This window comes from Ctenopharyngodon idella, chromosome 14, assembly GCF_019924925.1.
Source record: "Ctenopharyngodon idella isolate HZGC_01 chromosome 14, HZGC01, whole genome shotgun sequence".
NCBI classification, from domain to species: domain Eukaryota; kingdom Metazoa; phylum Chordata; class Actinopteri; order Cypriniformes; family Xenocyprididae; genus Ctenopharyngodon; species Ctenopharyngodon idella.
In genome coordinates, this window is record NC_067233.1 from 25,897,591 (window position 1) to 25,913,310 (window position 15,720).

At 35.6% G+C, this 15,720-nt stretch overlaps 1 protein-coding gene across 2 annotated transcripts; it reads right to left on the reverse strand.

The window, feature by feature from the left end:
* Positions 1–3,459: 3,459 nt before the first annotated feature.
* On the reverse strand, positions 3,460–14,897 carry ap1ar (adaptor related protein complex 1 associated regulatory protein). 2 transcript variants are annotated; one of them, XM_051860041.1, is made up of 10 exons: positions 14,576–14,897; positions 13,636–13,684; positions 13,177–13,203; positions 13,065–13,090; positions 10,842–10,938; positions 10,471–10,569; positions 9,696–9,763; positions 8,454–8,527; positions 8,252–8,359; positions 3,460–7,209 (listed from the first exon to the last, which is right to left on the reverse strand). In XM_051860041.1, exons 1-10 carry the CDS (start codon positions 14,644–14,646, stop codon positions 6,932–6,934), a joined length of 897 nt encoding a protein of 298 aa, XP_051716001.1. In that variant the 5' UTR covers positions 14,647–14,897; the 3' UTR covers positions 3,460–6,931. The 2 variants fall into 2 exon arrangements, with proteins under 2 accessions (XP_051716001.1, XP_051716002.1); XM_051860042.1 differs by lacking the exon at positions 10,471–10,569.
* Positions 14,898–15,720: the final 823 nt, after the last annotated feature.

Below are 15,720 nucleotides of genomic sequence, written 5' to 3' on the forward strand. Positions count from 1 at the left end.
TGCGATAAAGCTTGGTGTGAAATCCTTGCTGGAGCTGGAGCTGCAGACAGTAGAGAAAAGAGCAGTTTATTTTTACCTCAAGGCTCTTTGCCCTGGGCTGATGCTCTTATCTTGTGAAAGAGACAAAATCCCTGTATCATTGTGCTTGTAAGAAAAGAGTAAACGACCTCCAATCGATGACCCTCAATAGCATGCAGAATAAACTGCTTTTAACTGATTTTCACTAAGTTAGATACTATAATCGAAGATTATATATATGAATACATCTGAACATTTAATAATTTATTATAATATTCTTTAGCTCTGTAGCATATAAAGGTATTTAAACTCATGGACGCCGGAGCTGTTGGCGTCCATCCACTTGATGATTCATTGATTTTATTGTTGAAACTATACCGCCACCTGCAGTTTAATTTGTGCCATTACAGTCTGTGCAGCGCCTTCACTGTAAAATTGTTTCTGTTCAGATCATTTACATTTGTCTGAAAGTTATCATGAAAGAAATCCATGGAAGGTCAAACTATTACTGCCAGATCGTAATTATGGTGCTACATGAACAGGCAGGAAAGAATGAATGGAGAAAAAATGAATGGCTTTGATCCACTTCAAATGTTGACTACTCTCTCTCTCTCATATATATATATATATATATATATATATATATATATATATATATATACACACACACACACAAAAAGTTAATGTTTAATATGAGAATTTTAATAGCTATTACAGTTTTTTTTATTATTATTATTCGCTTTGGTACTATTTTCACAAGTAAGGTGTACATTTTCAAAACTCTTAGTACAAAACTCCAAACTGATCACACTTGTAACACAGCTAGTCATTCTTTCAAAACTTGATCTCATGCTTTCATTCTAGCTGTATTTTCATTATATAATCACTGTTTCAACTACAAGATTATTGTAATATGTAATGAGAACATTTGGTTTAATCACCGAAACACAACAGTATGTTCTTCTTTCAGTTTAGTACTTTTAACAATCAGTTCATTCAATAGCAAACAATGCAAGATACATGTTTCAAATCACCCTTGATGCTGAAATAATTACAGTTACACAGGCTACAGATGCCACAATTAGAAAATACACTTACATTACCTAAATTACACAATTGACATAAAATCCATAATGTTTGTAATAGTATCTATTCAGTGTGTTATCAAAAGGTGTGAACAGTTTGCTAGAACAGAGTTTGCTGCCAATACAGTAAATGTTCTCACTGTACCATATGACTGAATCTAACTGATCTTTACAGATGAAGGATGAGTTACAATAATGTGTCAGTCTCTACCATGGTAATGCCTTTTACAGTCTACACTAGCACATAGCATACTGTAATGTAAAACAATGCCATCTGTCTCACTTCTTCTCAGTGGCGTGCACAGACCTCCGTGAGGGTAGGGGTGCAATACAGTTATTGACTGTTTCTTTCCCCTTGTACTCTGTCCTGCTCTGTTCACAAATTTCAAATTTCTCTGTATCTGTATCTCTCTCTCTGTCACACACACACACACACACACTGGTATACGTGGTTTACAGGGACTCTCCATAGGCGTAATTATTGTTATTCTATCCCCCTACACTAACCCCACCTTTGAATTATCCATATCGGAAATTGCTAATAATTTCTATAGAAACTATGCCAAATCAATATCTATAGAAATCTATAGGTGTACCAAATAATCTATTGATTAACCATTAAGATCAGTTAAATAATTAAATAATAGACAAATGTATTAAAGAGATGCAAATGAAAAGTTTGATAGTAATAGCATTATGAAAGGCAGTTACTGTGAATGAAACATTTATATAGATGAAACACTTATTTTGATTTTGTATATTGTACTAACACAATTAAAAATATGCTGAAATGTTTGAAAAAAGTGCACTTTTGATGATCTGTTGTGATATTAGTACTAAGAGTTTTGAAAATGTACACCTTACTTGTGAAAATAGTACCAAAGTGGATAAAAAAACTGTGAAGGTAATAAGAGTTAATGTGGCAGGCTATCACAAAGTTTGTTTATTTGAGTAGTAATAGCAGAATCCTAAATAGCTTAAGCTCCCGAGTCCTTCACATAATAATTGTTCTACAGGCTTTCAGACAACCTAGGGAGTCGGGGAAGGTCTCGTTTTCAGTTTCATTCACACGTTGGCAATAAAGAGTGATTAATACATGACCATTTTTACAGATAGGCTAGTCCCTTTAACAGAGCAAAGTAATGAGAAGAATATGGAAAAATATGGAGGAAAAACTCCAAAAATAACTGAAAGAAATGACTATGTTAAAAGTGTTGACAACAAACCACCAGAGAGCCCTTTCTGTAAAGAAGCCTGAACTAATAATGAAAACCAAATATAACCAGAGTAAAAACAGAAACAGAAAAGGTGTGAGATTAAAAAGAAATTAAAATACCATTTTTAACTACAGAAGAAAAAATACACAAGACAAACTTAGGGGAAAATAATATACCATACACCCTTGGCCTGTTGCACAAAGCCGGTTTCAGTTTCTATCCAGGTAAGTTCAAGATTAGTTTGAGCAAAGTCTGGTTTTTCGGGCTCATGAAGATGGATTGTTTCATTGCTATGGTAACTTACGCTTATTCTGAGTTAGAGATCACAAACCCAAACTGGACCAATCAGCTGTGAGTAAAGTGACATGTATCTGATGCAATAAAGCCACTCCCCCTGTATCTCTCACTCCAAATTAAATCAGTTTATACTGAAAACATTTTAGAGACAAAATTGCTCATCTTTTGCTGCTAATTATTCATTATATTTATATTAAATAAATTAAAACTATGAATAATTCATATGACATATTCATATAATTAGGCCTATTATAAAATTATATAATATAATTGACAATATTAAACTTTGCTTTTAAATTAAAATAAATATAATAGGTACATGCATAATATATAAAGCTTTTAAACAGATTAAGCTTACATGTGTTTTTTTTTTTAGCTCTTTGTGAAACTATATTAATTATTTGGTCTATTTGTTTGATTCGCATGCATTGATATAGTCAGATATTTTCTTTCAGCTGCCTTCTCAAACTTTCACTGCATCAGTGTTTATTCCTGCTTTGTAAATGCGCTTAATTTCAAATTTTTCATAACGATCTCTTAATCTTCGGAAGAGACATGAATTGCGCGGCTCTCTCGCGAGAAGTGAATCAAACTGACGTTCTCCTTGTTCCGTGATTGGCTGTTTGCCGCACGTGTCACACTTTCAGTTGACAGAGAAAGTTTATACCGAGCGTTGTGCAACAGTTGATCCTGATCTAAACCAGGTTGGATTTATCTGGATTTGTCAACTCTGAGTTTGTTCAACTAGCTTCATGCAACAGGCCACCTGTGTCCCCAACTGAAACAGACCAACATGTAACATCATATTAATTTTCCCTCACAGAGATGCAAACAGACAGGTGTAATATCACTATTTGTTTATTAGCAGTCAGATCTAACCCGAGGTCTTATGTTCTGTAGATTGGATAATAAAAACAGTAATTACGTTCAGTTCATCTGAATTATGACAGGTTCATCACAAACAATCAGAATTGTAAAAAGAAATTTAAAGTTCCTCCAACACAAGGAAACATCTCAACAAATTGTGCAAGTTTAAGCTGTTGAAGAGTTGGGAAGCGCTTTGGAAATGTGAATCCAGAGCCTTTCTTGGAATGTTCAGCATCTATTTTATTTTCCTTAAATTGAGAACAGCCAATATTATTTCAATACACACTTCTCATAATGCAAAATAAGGCCTGGTAACAGTGTTTCCATTTGGGAATCAGTTAAAGCTACTAACCCTGTGGTCATTTACATAAATATGCCACCATAAACACACAGATGGGGCTGCATTTTCAAATGTCATCATTTCACAGACCAGCTACATGTTATTTACAATCACTTGTACCTATTTAATTCCTACTGGTGGACAAACATTCATGTATCTTTGCAAATGTGCTCCCAAACTCTTCAAACAGGACGAGTTACATGGTCAACAGACTCAAAAGAAGAGGGGTGGGGGGGGGGGGAAACAACAACAAACACTGCATTAATCATACATACTTTACATTCTGATGACATGAATACATTTCTTTTGAGGTGTGCTGGTACAATAAGAAAATAACATGACATGATTGTGCTGTACAGAAGCTCTTGTGTGCGCTGATGTTCTACACATCAGTCCTCAGAGACCTACAACTAGATTACAGACGCCGTCGCGTCAGACTCGAGTCTCCACTACTCTTAAAGGCCTTTAGTGTCTGCTTTACAATCCATTATATACAGATCAGAATTCATGAAAACATTTAAAAGCATTAGGTTCAATTCAGAATTTGAGGGAATTATGGGGGTCAATGGAAGAGGTTGTTCATCCTGTTAATGGCAGACAGAAAAAAAAAAAAAACAAGATGCTAATACCATTAGCAATTAAGTCCCTTGATGTTCCGCTGTAGACCTTAGTCAGGTTAGACGCCATATTTAATTTTTGACAGGAATAAAAACAAGGCTCTGAGGGATAGAAATACAGTGCGTTTAATGGACCGTATTGTTTAACAACAATTCGATTGTTCAGCTGACAAAATGTCTTTCTGAGAAAAACTTTCAATCAACAAAAACTCAATATAAGTTTTGTTGCGCCAATGTAAAGACATCTATCCCTCACAGCCTCTTTTAAAATAAAATTAAATGATAAAGTATATATATATAAAATCTTAATATGGTGTCTGTATGGTCACAAAAATATGTTTGGGTCATATTTCACCCCAAAATTAAATCGGAAAGAAAAAAATAATAATATCATATTATAAAAGAAAATATAAGCATATTTTTGGGCCATTGTGATTTTGTGAAATGAGACATTTCACATCACAGGAAAAACAATAATATGTTATATATAGAATAAGAATTCATGAAAATATTGTCACAATCTATGCCAAAAACATGCCATATTTTCTTTGTGCGAAATAATATTTCTTTGACTTCATTGTGAAACAACTTGTACATGTTCCCAAAAGATACGCACACCAAATCATTGATCATTTTTTAGATACAGTAAGACACCATGAATTCATTCAATAACATCAGGATTATCAAAACCAGAGGTAGAATATGACGATCCATGTTACACCATGAAGTATTTTCCCTCTTTCTGATCCATTTTGGATCTGAGTTTAAAGAGCTGGCTGTTTACACTAGCTATTTCCAAGAAGTGTCGACCAGAAACCCTCTGACCCACAGACACATACAGGTAGATAATCAGTGACTATTTCAAAAGCACTTATGGAATTTAAATGTGTTCCAATGCATTTTGTTTACTTAAGGAAGAAAAATTGTAGTCAAAAGGTCTTTTGCTTCAAACTGTCTAGTATCTCATATGCATCATACCATTCCCTGACAGTCACACATCTGTTATACCACATAATGTCTGATATGAGTGTTATCATATTAACCATGCAAAAGAAAAATTATGATGGTTCTGGAAAACATTTGTGGCTTTTGAGAAATGTCCCTCATCTTCTAAAATTGCACTTGATTCAGTTCTTTAATGAAAACTTATGAAATAAGGCTGAACGAACGCAAGACATTTCTCACCCAGTTATCAAATGAAACGAATAAAAATAAATTAGAGCTGCATCTAATTATTCAAAACCAGAGCAAATTAACCCATGGTACACAAATCGTAATGAATCTGTGACCTAATAGAGTGAATCTCATGAAACCGGTCACGAACATGTCCAGGTCATATTTCATCCCAAAAGAAATTATATTTTGCATAAAGAAAATGAAGCATTCTGTTAGATCCATAAAGATTGTGACCACTGAGCACATTTCCCACCCACTTCTCATTACCATAATGCAAAAAAAGAAGCCACATTTAAATTGAGTAATTTATATACATCATGGCTGCATTTATTGTATCGACTCTAATTTATGCTGATTTAAAAGTTTGAAATTCTTGTATCACAGTATTTTTATTGTAATACTATGGAAGCTTGTTTCCACCACTGAATAAAAGAAAAAAAAGGTAATTGCGACTTTTTATCTTACAATTCTGACTTCTTTTTCCTCAGAATTGCATGAGTTATAACGAGTTATAAAGTCAGAATTGTGTTATATAAACTCAAAATTGTGAGTTATAGTCAGTATTGTGTTATATAAACTCAAAATTGCGAGTTATAGTCAGTATTGTTATATAAACTCACAATTCCGAATTAAAGTCCAGTTCTAAGGAAAAAAGATTTTTCTCAGAATTCCGTGTATATATTTTGCAATTCTGACTTTATAACACGCAATTGTGAGAAAAAGTGAGAATTGCGAGAGAGAAAAAAAAAAAAAGTGAGAATTGCAAGTTTATATCTCACAATTCTGACTTTATTTCTCGCAATTGTTAGTTTATATCTCAATTCTGAGAAAAGACAAAATTGTGAGAAAATAACTCGCAACTGAGAGTTATAATGTCAGAATTGTGAGATAAAAAGTCACAATTACCTTTTTAGTTTTTTATTTAGTGGCAGAAACAAGCTTCCATATAATACAGACATCAGTAAAAATACTGAAAATAAAAATTACATCAAAATAAAACATACACCAAAGTGGTGAGAATGTCAATGCTAGCAAGCTATATAATATATATATATATATATATATATATATATATATATATATATATAAAAAAATGGTTTTTTTTTGGGATAAATTATGACGATTTTCATGATATTCACCCAATGACAGAGTACAAACCATAAAAAGCATTTCTGTTCCTTGTATTTTCTCTCACACTGAGAATTAGGAATTTCATTTAATACATAAATTTGAACTGACCGTCCGCAGACACATCACACTGAATTGGAATGAGGCATTTGAAATTGCTGTAGTCTCACTGTCTCTTGCCGTACACTATCTCTCTTGCTGGTCAGAGCTGGCCTTATGCTCTGCCTCCTCAGTGGGCGTGTCCAGTACTGGATTAACAAATCCCTCAAAGTCCTCATCGCCATGGTCACCGTTGTCCTCAGGATGTGCGCTGACAAAGTCGTTCTCCCACTCCAGAGCGTTGGAGTCCTCAGAGGTGGAGGTGGGGCCGCTGTCCAGCTGTTTCCCGCCAGGACGGAGCGCCGCCCGTAAAATGTCCTCCTCTGTTTTGGAACGCTCCCACGCAGGACCCATTCGGTTCATTCCTGTGTAATGCCACAAATTAATTAATTACAGTAAAGACGCATGGATTATATTAACCCTATTTGCTCTGTTAATACATGTCCCTATGCATTTATCAGTGCATGACATTTAAAAAAAAAAATAAAATGATTGTGATTATTCCTTAAAAAATAAAGTTTTAATAATTTATTATTATTAGTGTTAGCATTATTATTACATTGAGATGTAGCTAAATTCTACTGTACAACAGTAATATATTTCTGTCACAATTTTTTTAAGTTAAACCGAACTTTTATTGTTACAGGTTGCCGTGAAGACCTTTGGGTTTTTGCGTGCTTATGATATGACAACAGTTTTTCTCAAATGAAACAGTAAAATGCTCATGAAGTGACTCTCAGTGCGGCTCTGGAGATGAAGTTCATGCATTAATGTCCTCATATAGTGAGGCGGCAGAGGCTGAAAACACTGCGTGCCTCAGTGTGTGTGTGGTTCATTCACACAGAGTTGCAGAACAAGCAGGATTCATATTTAAGTAGTCTTTTTGCGGTTTAATATTCACAGACACTAGTCTATATTGTGATGTGATTTAAGTGTGCTGACCTAGTTTTTAATTATTCACCAAAAATTTGACAAATTCCTTGACATTGCGCATTATACAGTAAATTCCATTTTTATGACTGGATTCCGCGATTCCGTCCGCTTTTCCCGAATTGCGGAAATCATAAGGCCTTATACATTACACACTCCATGAAAGGTAATAACCTTAATACGAGCACTTTAAAAATAATACAGTGGTTCATTGTTTGTTCATGTTAGTTCACATTAGACACATATTTTGATTTTATAAGTGTATTTGTAAATGTTAACCAAGATTAATAAACACTCCAAAATGTAAGTTAAACCCTTACTTGGATGTGGCTTTTAAAGAAAACAGTATCAAACAGCAAAACATCAACATTCAAATGGGCATTTTGTGACTTGACTCCTTTATAGTGTGTATAGTGCTCATAAATGATTACTGAATGCAGGAAGCAAATGTTATCACAGTTCTGTGCAGTCACTCACCCTCCTCATCCTCCCACTCCAGGTCCAGTGATGTGGCGTCAGTCTTACTGGTGAAGTCCCAGCTGCTCTCGGTGTTTGGGGTCACCACATTCGTCTCAGAGCTGAGTCCTTAACACACAGACACAGTTGATACAGATTTTAGCATTTAATATTTTCCTTTAAATTAATGTATTCTAATTTCAATGTGTTAAAGGGAACTGACTGTTTCCGCGAAATGCTTCAGATTGAGCTTTCACACTCTGCAGGTACACCTCGAACTCTCCATCCGACGCTTTGCTGGAGAAACACACACACAGTTACCTCATCTGTCTGCAAAACACTGTTAGGTACGTGCAGAGCATGACAGTCTGATGAACCTTTTATTACAGTAAAACTGTAGAAGTGAAGATTTTGTCAGATGTATATAATGAAAAAATGTTGGCCAAATTATGCAGCTCTACAAACAAACACAGCAAACCTAGTTTTTTTTTTTTTTTTTTTGGCAATCTTAAAAAAAAAAAATGGCAAAAATGGAAGATATTTCTAAAGAAAAGTCTTGCTTCATTTGTTTCCACATGCCACTTGGTTTGATATTCCGTGTCTAATGTAATGACACTCATACACTGTTAAAGGGATAGTTCATCCAAAAATGAAAATTTGATGTTTATCTGCTTACCCCCAGGGCATCCAAGATGTAGGTGAGATGAACCGTTGCGGTCTGTCAGTCATAATGCATGTCAATGGGAATTCCATCTATAAGAGTCAAAAAAAACAAAACATGCACAGACAAATCCAAATTAAACCCTGCGGCTCGTGACGACACATTGATGTCCTAAGACAAGGAACGATCGGTTTGTGCAAGAAACCGAACAGTATTTATATAATTTTTTACTTCTAATACACCACTATGTCCAACTGCCTTGAGCGCATGCACGGCATCCGGTGTGTGAGGTCTGAATGCACTCTGATGCCGGAAGTGATCGCTCGCACTCATTGAAATATACACGCGAGAGATCACTTCAACAGAGCGCGTTTTTAGACCTCACCAACCGGATGCTCAAGGCAGTTGGAGATAGTGGTGTATTAGAGGTTTAAAAAAAAAAAAAAAAAGATATAAATACTGTTCAGTCTCTCGCACAAACCGATCGTTTCGTGTCTTAGGACATCAATGTGTCGTCACGAGCCGCAGGGTTTAATTTGGATTTGTCTGTGCATGTTTTTTTGACTCTTATAGATGGAGTTCCCACTGACATGTATTATACGACTGACAGACCGCAACGGTTGGAGTTAAAAATCATCATTTGTGTTCTACTGAAGAAACAAAGTCACCTACATCTTGGATTCCCTGGGGGTAAGCAGATAAACATCAAGTTTTCATTTTCGGGTGAACTATCCCTTTAAGTGTGATGTAAGTGTTCAAAATCTTTTTGGGGTTTGCATTCTTTTCAGGGCAGAATGAACTTACGGTTTGTGCCGAGGGTCATTGCTCTCTGGTTCTGATCTGGGTTTGGTCCTCTGCGGTTGCTGCTTCCCCTGAAAACAGGACATTTTAAGAATGACGACTGACTCACTTCCACTAATGTTTCACCAAATGCTATGGTACCACTCAGATTTTCAAAAACAGCAACAACAACAAGGCTAAAATTATTTCTAACTGTTTGTGCCAAAGTTTAGTGCCCTACTGGGAAACAGACACCAAATGTAATATTAGCAGATGGTCAAACACACAAATCATGGTGGAAAGCAAAATTAGAAAAATAAAAATGAACAGAAGACATGAGGGCAAATTAACAAGAAAAGTGCTAATAAAAACAGTGGGAGATGAGAGGCATTTAGTTTAGGATAGTTAGTTTTAGGTGGAGAAGGTTTTCTTGGAAGCAGATCGATTTTACTTTTATCAGCATTAAGTGCTGGGTTTATTCAGAAGAAGTTAATCAATATTTGATGCTGGACCAACATTAAGAGCCTTCAATCCTGTTTATAAGTCCCTGATCTCAAATATTCATTGCGCTATCACAATCGATATACGTTTTAAAGATGAGTAATTTCAACAAAAATACATGATATACAATGCATAACTTTAAAACTCATTCATTCATTTTATTTTCCTGTTCAAATCAGAATTTGTTACATATAGATTAGACAGAACTGAAGGCATGTCATAAATGAGAAAGATGTGGCTGAAGGTAAGTGGGCGGGGTTAAGAGAAGGGCTGGGCGCGCTCAGTGCGAACGCCTCACCTCCTTTAGCTTTCGTTCCTTAGCGAGCCGCGCTGCCTCGCGCTGGGCTGCAAAAACAGCCTCCTCTTCTAGCCTTAACTTCTCCTCTTCTGCCACTAACTGGGCAGAAATCACAACAGGAAGGGAAGGTTAACTAAACTCAGCAGGGGTGAAAACCAAAGCAATGGAAAACAACAAATAAAAGCATAAACTCAAAGTAAGCTCTAACTTAAAGGTAAAAACATTGTTTTGTGGCAACATGTTTTGACCTCAACCATATTATATTTAAAGTTAACATAAGATCTTGTTTACATTATAAACAAGTTTCTGGTCTTATTGTGAACGTTTCATCAGGGCACATGTGATGGCGGTACGGATGTGACCCGCTGTACCTCAGCATTCAGCTTTTTGTCGATCAGAGCTTGTTGGTCTGTGATGGCAGCATAGCGTTGTTCTTTCAAGTGGCTGATCTCCTCTTCGCTAATAGGTCTGGACCAATAACAGAAGACAGTAGAGTTCAGAGTCTCCATCAGCCAATCAAAATCTATGTGACCTCATGCCATGATGTGATGTACTGATCTGAGAGGAATTTGACTAATCACAGTCCATAAAATGGCTAGTCTTGACTGTCTGGTCAATTTTAGTCTATCTAGGAAAAGGAAAAGACAGTTTGACCATCATTGGCCATCCATAATTTCTTTGAGTGACTTTTAGAGACATACTATCCATAAACAGTTTAAAAGTTAAATAGTTTATGCTCAGACTGATGCAACAAAATTGATGTCACTGTCTTCAAATCAAAGTCATCTTACGCTAATATAGGTATCTTTTCCTTGCTAATCAGACTTTTTGTCCTAACCAGCAACAAAGGCGATACGCAACAAGCGACAGAGCATCATAATTACAGTAGTTACCATGTTCTGAACATCACATCCTTTGTTTTTCCCATCAAATGTAATCTAACTAGGTGGTTGAATAAAAATATTTGGACTCTATATTCAAAAATTACCTCAAGTTAGCATCAGCTAGCTAGTTAGCTAGCCAGTTAGCATCAGCTAACAATATTATTCAAATAGGCTGATTTTCAGCATCGTTCATTAATAAATATTCATATTTATCTACTGTTATTTTGGCTTGTCTTTTTATTTTTAAGCTGAAACTGCTTGTACTCTGATTTTGGTGCAAATGTATAAAGCAAATTGCTTTGTCAGAGAGGGGGCATTTTACCAAAACGCCCCCTTGGTACAAATTTATTTTTTGTTAAAAATCTAATAACTTGAAAACTCTGGACATTTGTTCATACTTGGTTTATAATTTATATCATTGTTTTAATTTATTAATTTATATCAGTTATGGTTTTTTTATAAGTTGAATACGGAAAGCGTAGGACATAGCGTAAGCGTTTTGAACTGCGAGACACGTTACACTTTCTTCCCAAGTTCAATATGAGGGCAGTCTGGCGGAAGCTAGATATTTTACTTGTTAAGATATGGATATTTTTCTTACACAAACACATCGCTTCGCTTCAGAAGCCCTTTATTAAACCCCTGGAGTACGTTTATGTTGGATGGATGCACTTTCTTCAGCTTCATACTCATTGGTCCCATGCACTGCCACTATAAACCTTGGACGCATCAGGATATTTATGAATATAACTCAGATTGTGTTCATCAGAAAGAAGAAAGTCATAAGATACACCTAGGATGGCTTGAGGGCGAGTAAAGCTTGGGGTAATTTTCATTTTAAAGTGAACTAATCCTTTAACACGAGTTTGAATATCATTTTGTGCGACCTTTATAGCCATAATGAAAGCAACAATGGATAATTCACCTCAGATCTTGAAAACAAATGAAAGGAAACAAGAACATTCAAACTGTGAACAAACAAGTGTATTCTATGACAAACAGTGTTTCAGTCACTCAGTATGTATTTTTAATTGCGTTAAAAGGGTGTAATATTTATGATTATGTGCTTATCAATTTCGTTGCGAGTGCAGCAAGCTTGCAGAGAGAGCTCCGCCCACATGCTCTTCTGATTGGCTGTGATTTTTGATTAATTCTATTGCATCTCGTAGTCGTAGCGACTGATGTGGATAGACAAATCGTCGCTGGAATCTTATCACTTCACGTCTGGTTAGGACCCCGTGTTATGCAGCAAAATTATAGGATTATGAGGAGAAAATGTTCTAGTAAATGTTAAAAAACTGTTCACAGCTGCCACAAAGGAAATATGAATTAACATGAAACCAGTCAGTCAAGTGACCTTACTCTAAAGCTCCAGTCAAGTCAAGTCAAATTTATACAGTCACACAGCCAAGTGTTGCTATAATATATATATATATATATATATATATATATATATATATATATATATATATATATTTCTTTACATCAGTTTACTATATGTACTGTATGCTGGAAAAGTTGGATATATTATACAGTATATTCAGCTTTTAATATACTGAAAGGTGATAGTTTATATTTTTCAATGATATAACAATCAAGCTGTTGAGATTTGCTATATAGTACATAGTACTTAACTTGAGTGTACTGTATGTATCCAGGTGGTAAAAGTAAAATCCAGTAAAAGAGAGTCAAAATTAAATAAGACCATACCTGGGGCAGCTTTGCGAGCTCTCACCCTGAAAAAGAAGGCAAAATTGTTGATGTCTAAACAAAGAAGGAATATTATAAGAACACGAGTGTGTTTCTGTAAATGTGTCCTTACCTCGTCGCTCTCCACAAGGTTCTCAAACTGTAACAGAACGCATGGATGTCACTCAAACTACACAGCGATGACAATGTATTTATATACAGTCAAACCAAAATTTAATCAGACACCTTGAACATTTCATTCATTATTACAGTTTATTCACTATAGTTTAAAAAAAATGGTAATAAAATATGACAAGATCTCAGAGTTAAACTGTGTCAGAAAAAAAAAAAAAGTTATCTTAATTTTGTCAGATAACATAAGCAAAACAAGGTCAGGTCAAAGTGTCTGAATAATTTTTGGTTCCAAATTATCAATTTTACTGGTGATCCACTGTATGAAGAATGTATGGGTATAATACATAAATGAACTATAGTGTCCTGCACCCACTAGTAAAAATATATCAAAAATGTCTGAATAATTTTTGGTTTGACTGTATAATTTTCAATTTCAAATAAATTATGATGGCTGTACCTCAATGGTATAATGTTCCCCAGCAGTGGTACTTCTGAAGTACTTAGACCTATTGGCAATAAATAAATAAATGAAATCACCAGGCCAGACTGGTTTATATTTAAAAACATGATTTAAGTAACAACACTGTCCAATATTATCATCCCTTATGGTTGAAAAAAAAAAAAAAAATCTGAGATTTTGCTTCTCAAAATAGTAATAATCTAAGACTTTATAGACAACATATAAAAACAAGCGAGTAACCATGCCTGGTTTAGATCCAAGAAAATAAATTCAGATATAGATAAATTACACAAAGCTGATGTCCCAGGGCGGATTCACAAGAGGACTCTGGGCGGGGTCCAGAGATCAGACATCAACTAATGCGGAAACTAGAGTAGCGTTGATGAGTCGAGTCATTCAGGCGAGTCGGTTCGTTCGGACAGTTCGTTTAAAAAACGGATTCGAATCATTGCTCAAAAGTGTGAAATAGAAGTTCAAATGTGTCATTCATCGCTGCGCATTTTTTATGTATCCAGTAAATATTATAATGATTAAATACTTAATTACATCCCTTATCAAAATATAAATCACATATGTATTTTCTCCCCGACAGTGAAGAGAATCACAAACACGATGCAAATCGGCTCACATAAATCATTCAAAAGAACCGTTTCAAAGGAACGATTCGTTCGCGAAATGAACATTGCTAGTGGGACTGATATCAGTTGGATTCAACCTAAACTCCGTGTATTTAATGTAACAGTTAAGCAGTACTAATATATAGGCTTAGCCTATTCTTTTGTACATTCCTTTATAAAGATCCAGAGATTTTTCACTGTTCACCGGCTGTAGGAGTGTTCAATGCAATGCACCTGACAACAGGCGAATCATGCTGCCAAAGATCACAGGATAATATTTTGTTTAAAAACTTCATATTAAAGCCCCATGAATGACTCACCCTCCTCCTCTTTGTATCCTGTTTGCTTCCCTTCTAAAGAGCCCAAAACATTGAGCCCAGCAGTTCCCCATGGCATGCACGGATCAGGTGTACTCAGCTACTCTTCCATTCCTGATCCGTATCCTGCTTCTTTACTCATTGCTCCGGGTACGAGGACTGTATTCTGCATGACTCGTATAAGCGCGGGCACGCGACCGGTTCGCGCAGGTGAGTCACCTGCGGACACTTCGCTCGCGCAGCAGCATCATTCATCGCCCATGGGTCGCGTTCTCGGCTCTGGCCTAAAAACCTCTATTGTTTCTTCTTCCTGACAACTCATACATGTGATTAATGTTTAAACTACGGCAAGTCGCGAGGCTCAAGTGCTGTAATGACGTTTCCGAGACACTGGGGGCCGACAGAGATCATCCATACCTAAAATTACCATGGTAACCACAGTTTCCACTAATAAATCATACTTAGGCAACTGGAATATAACTGTAGTATAACCAATAATAATTGAAAATAAACTAAATCGGCATATTAGAATGATTTCTGAAGTATCACGTGACACTGAAGACTGGATTAATGATGCTGAAAGTTCAGCTTTGCGTCACAGTATTTTAAAATATATTCAAATAAGAAAAAGTTATATAAAAATAATATTTACATATTACAGTTTTTACTGTAGTTTTAATCAAATAAATGCAGTAGTGAATATAATTAAATTTAAAATGTATAATTATAATGTAAATGAATACAAATCTAAGAGATCTTTGGATATCAGACACGTACATATGGAGGATCATCTGCGTCTCCTCTGACTCAGAAACAATGGGGTCTCATGTATTACTTCATCAAAACCAGACCCTGCTGGTTTTTTAAGGTCAAGGAGGATTAAAATCATATTAGACAACGTACTTTGACGCTTGATTTCAGGGAGCGCAAATTGCTCCTAACAGCAGGTAAAGCCGTGCGCCCAGATTGCACGCCAGGTATGGCGACACCACCTTTATGGGCCGTCGATCTGAAACCTTCACGTATGATTACGCTCCTACATGTTTACACGCACATGAACGTACAGATAAAGCCACACATACACCTGCTCCTATCAGCAGGCCAGTGGGGCTCTTAATGAAAAGTAGATTATACCTGTAGACAGAAGA

Bases quoted from the DNA above. Each gene is read 5' to 3' on its own strand.
- ap1ar (XM_051860041.1), bottom strand. From the start codon at position 14,646: ATGGGGAACTGCTGGGCTCAATGTTTTGGGCTCTTTAGAAGGGAAGCA. The intron at 13,204-13,635 runs GTACAGCCATCA...GTTCTGTTACAG, and splicing joins GGGAACATTATACCATTGAG to TTTGAGAACCTTGTGGAGAG. The intron at 13,091-13,176 runs GTAAGGACACAT...CTTCTTTTTCAG, and splicing joins ACCTTGTGGAGAGCGACGAG to GGTGAGAGCTCGCAAAGCTG.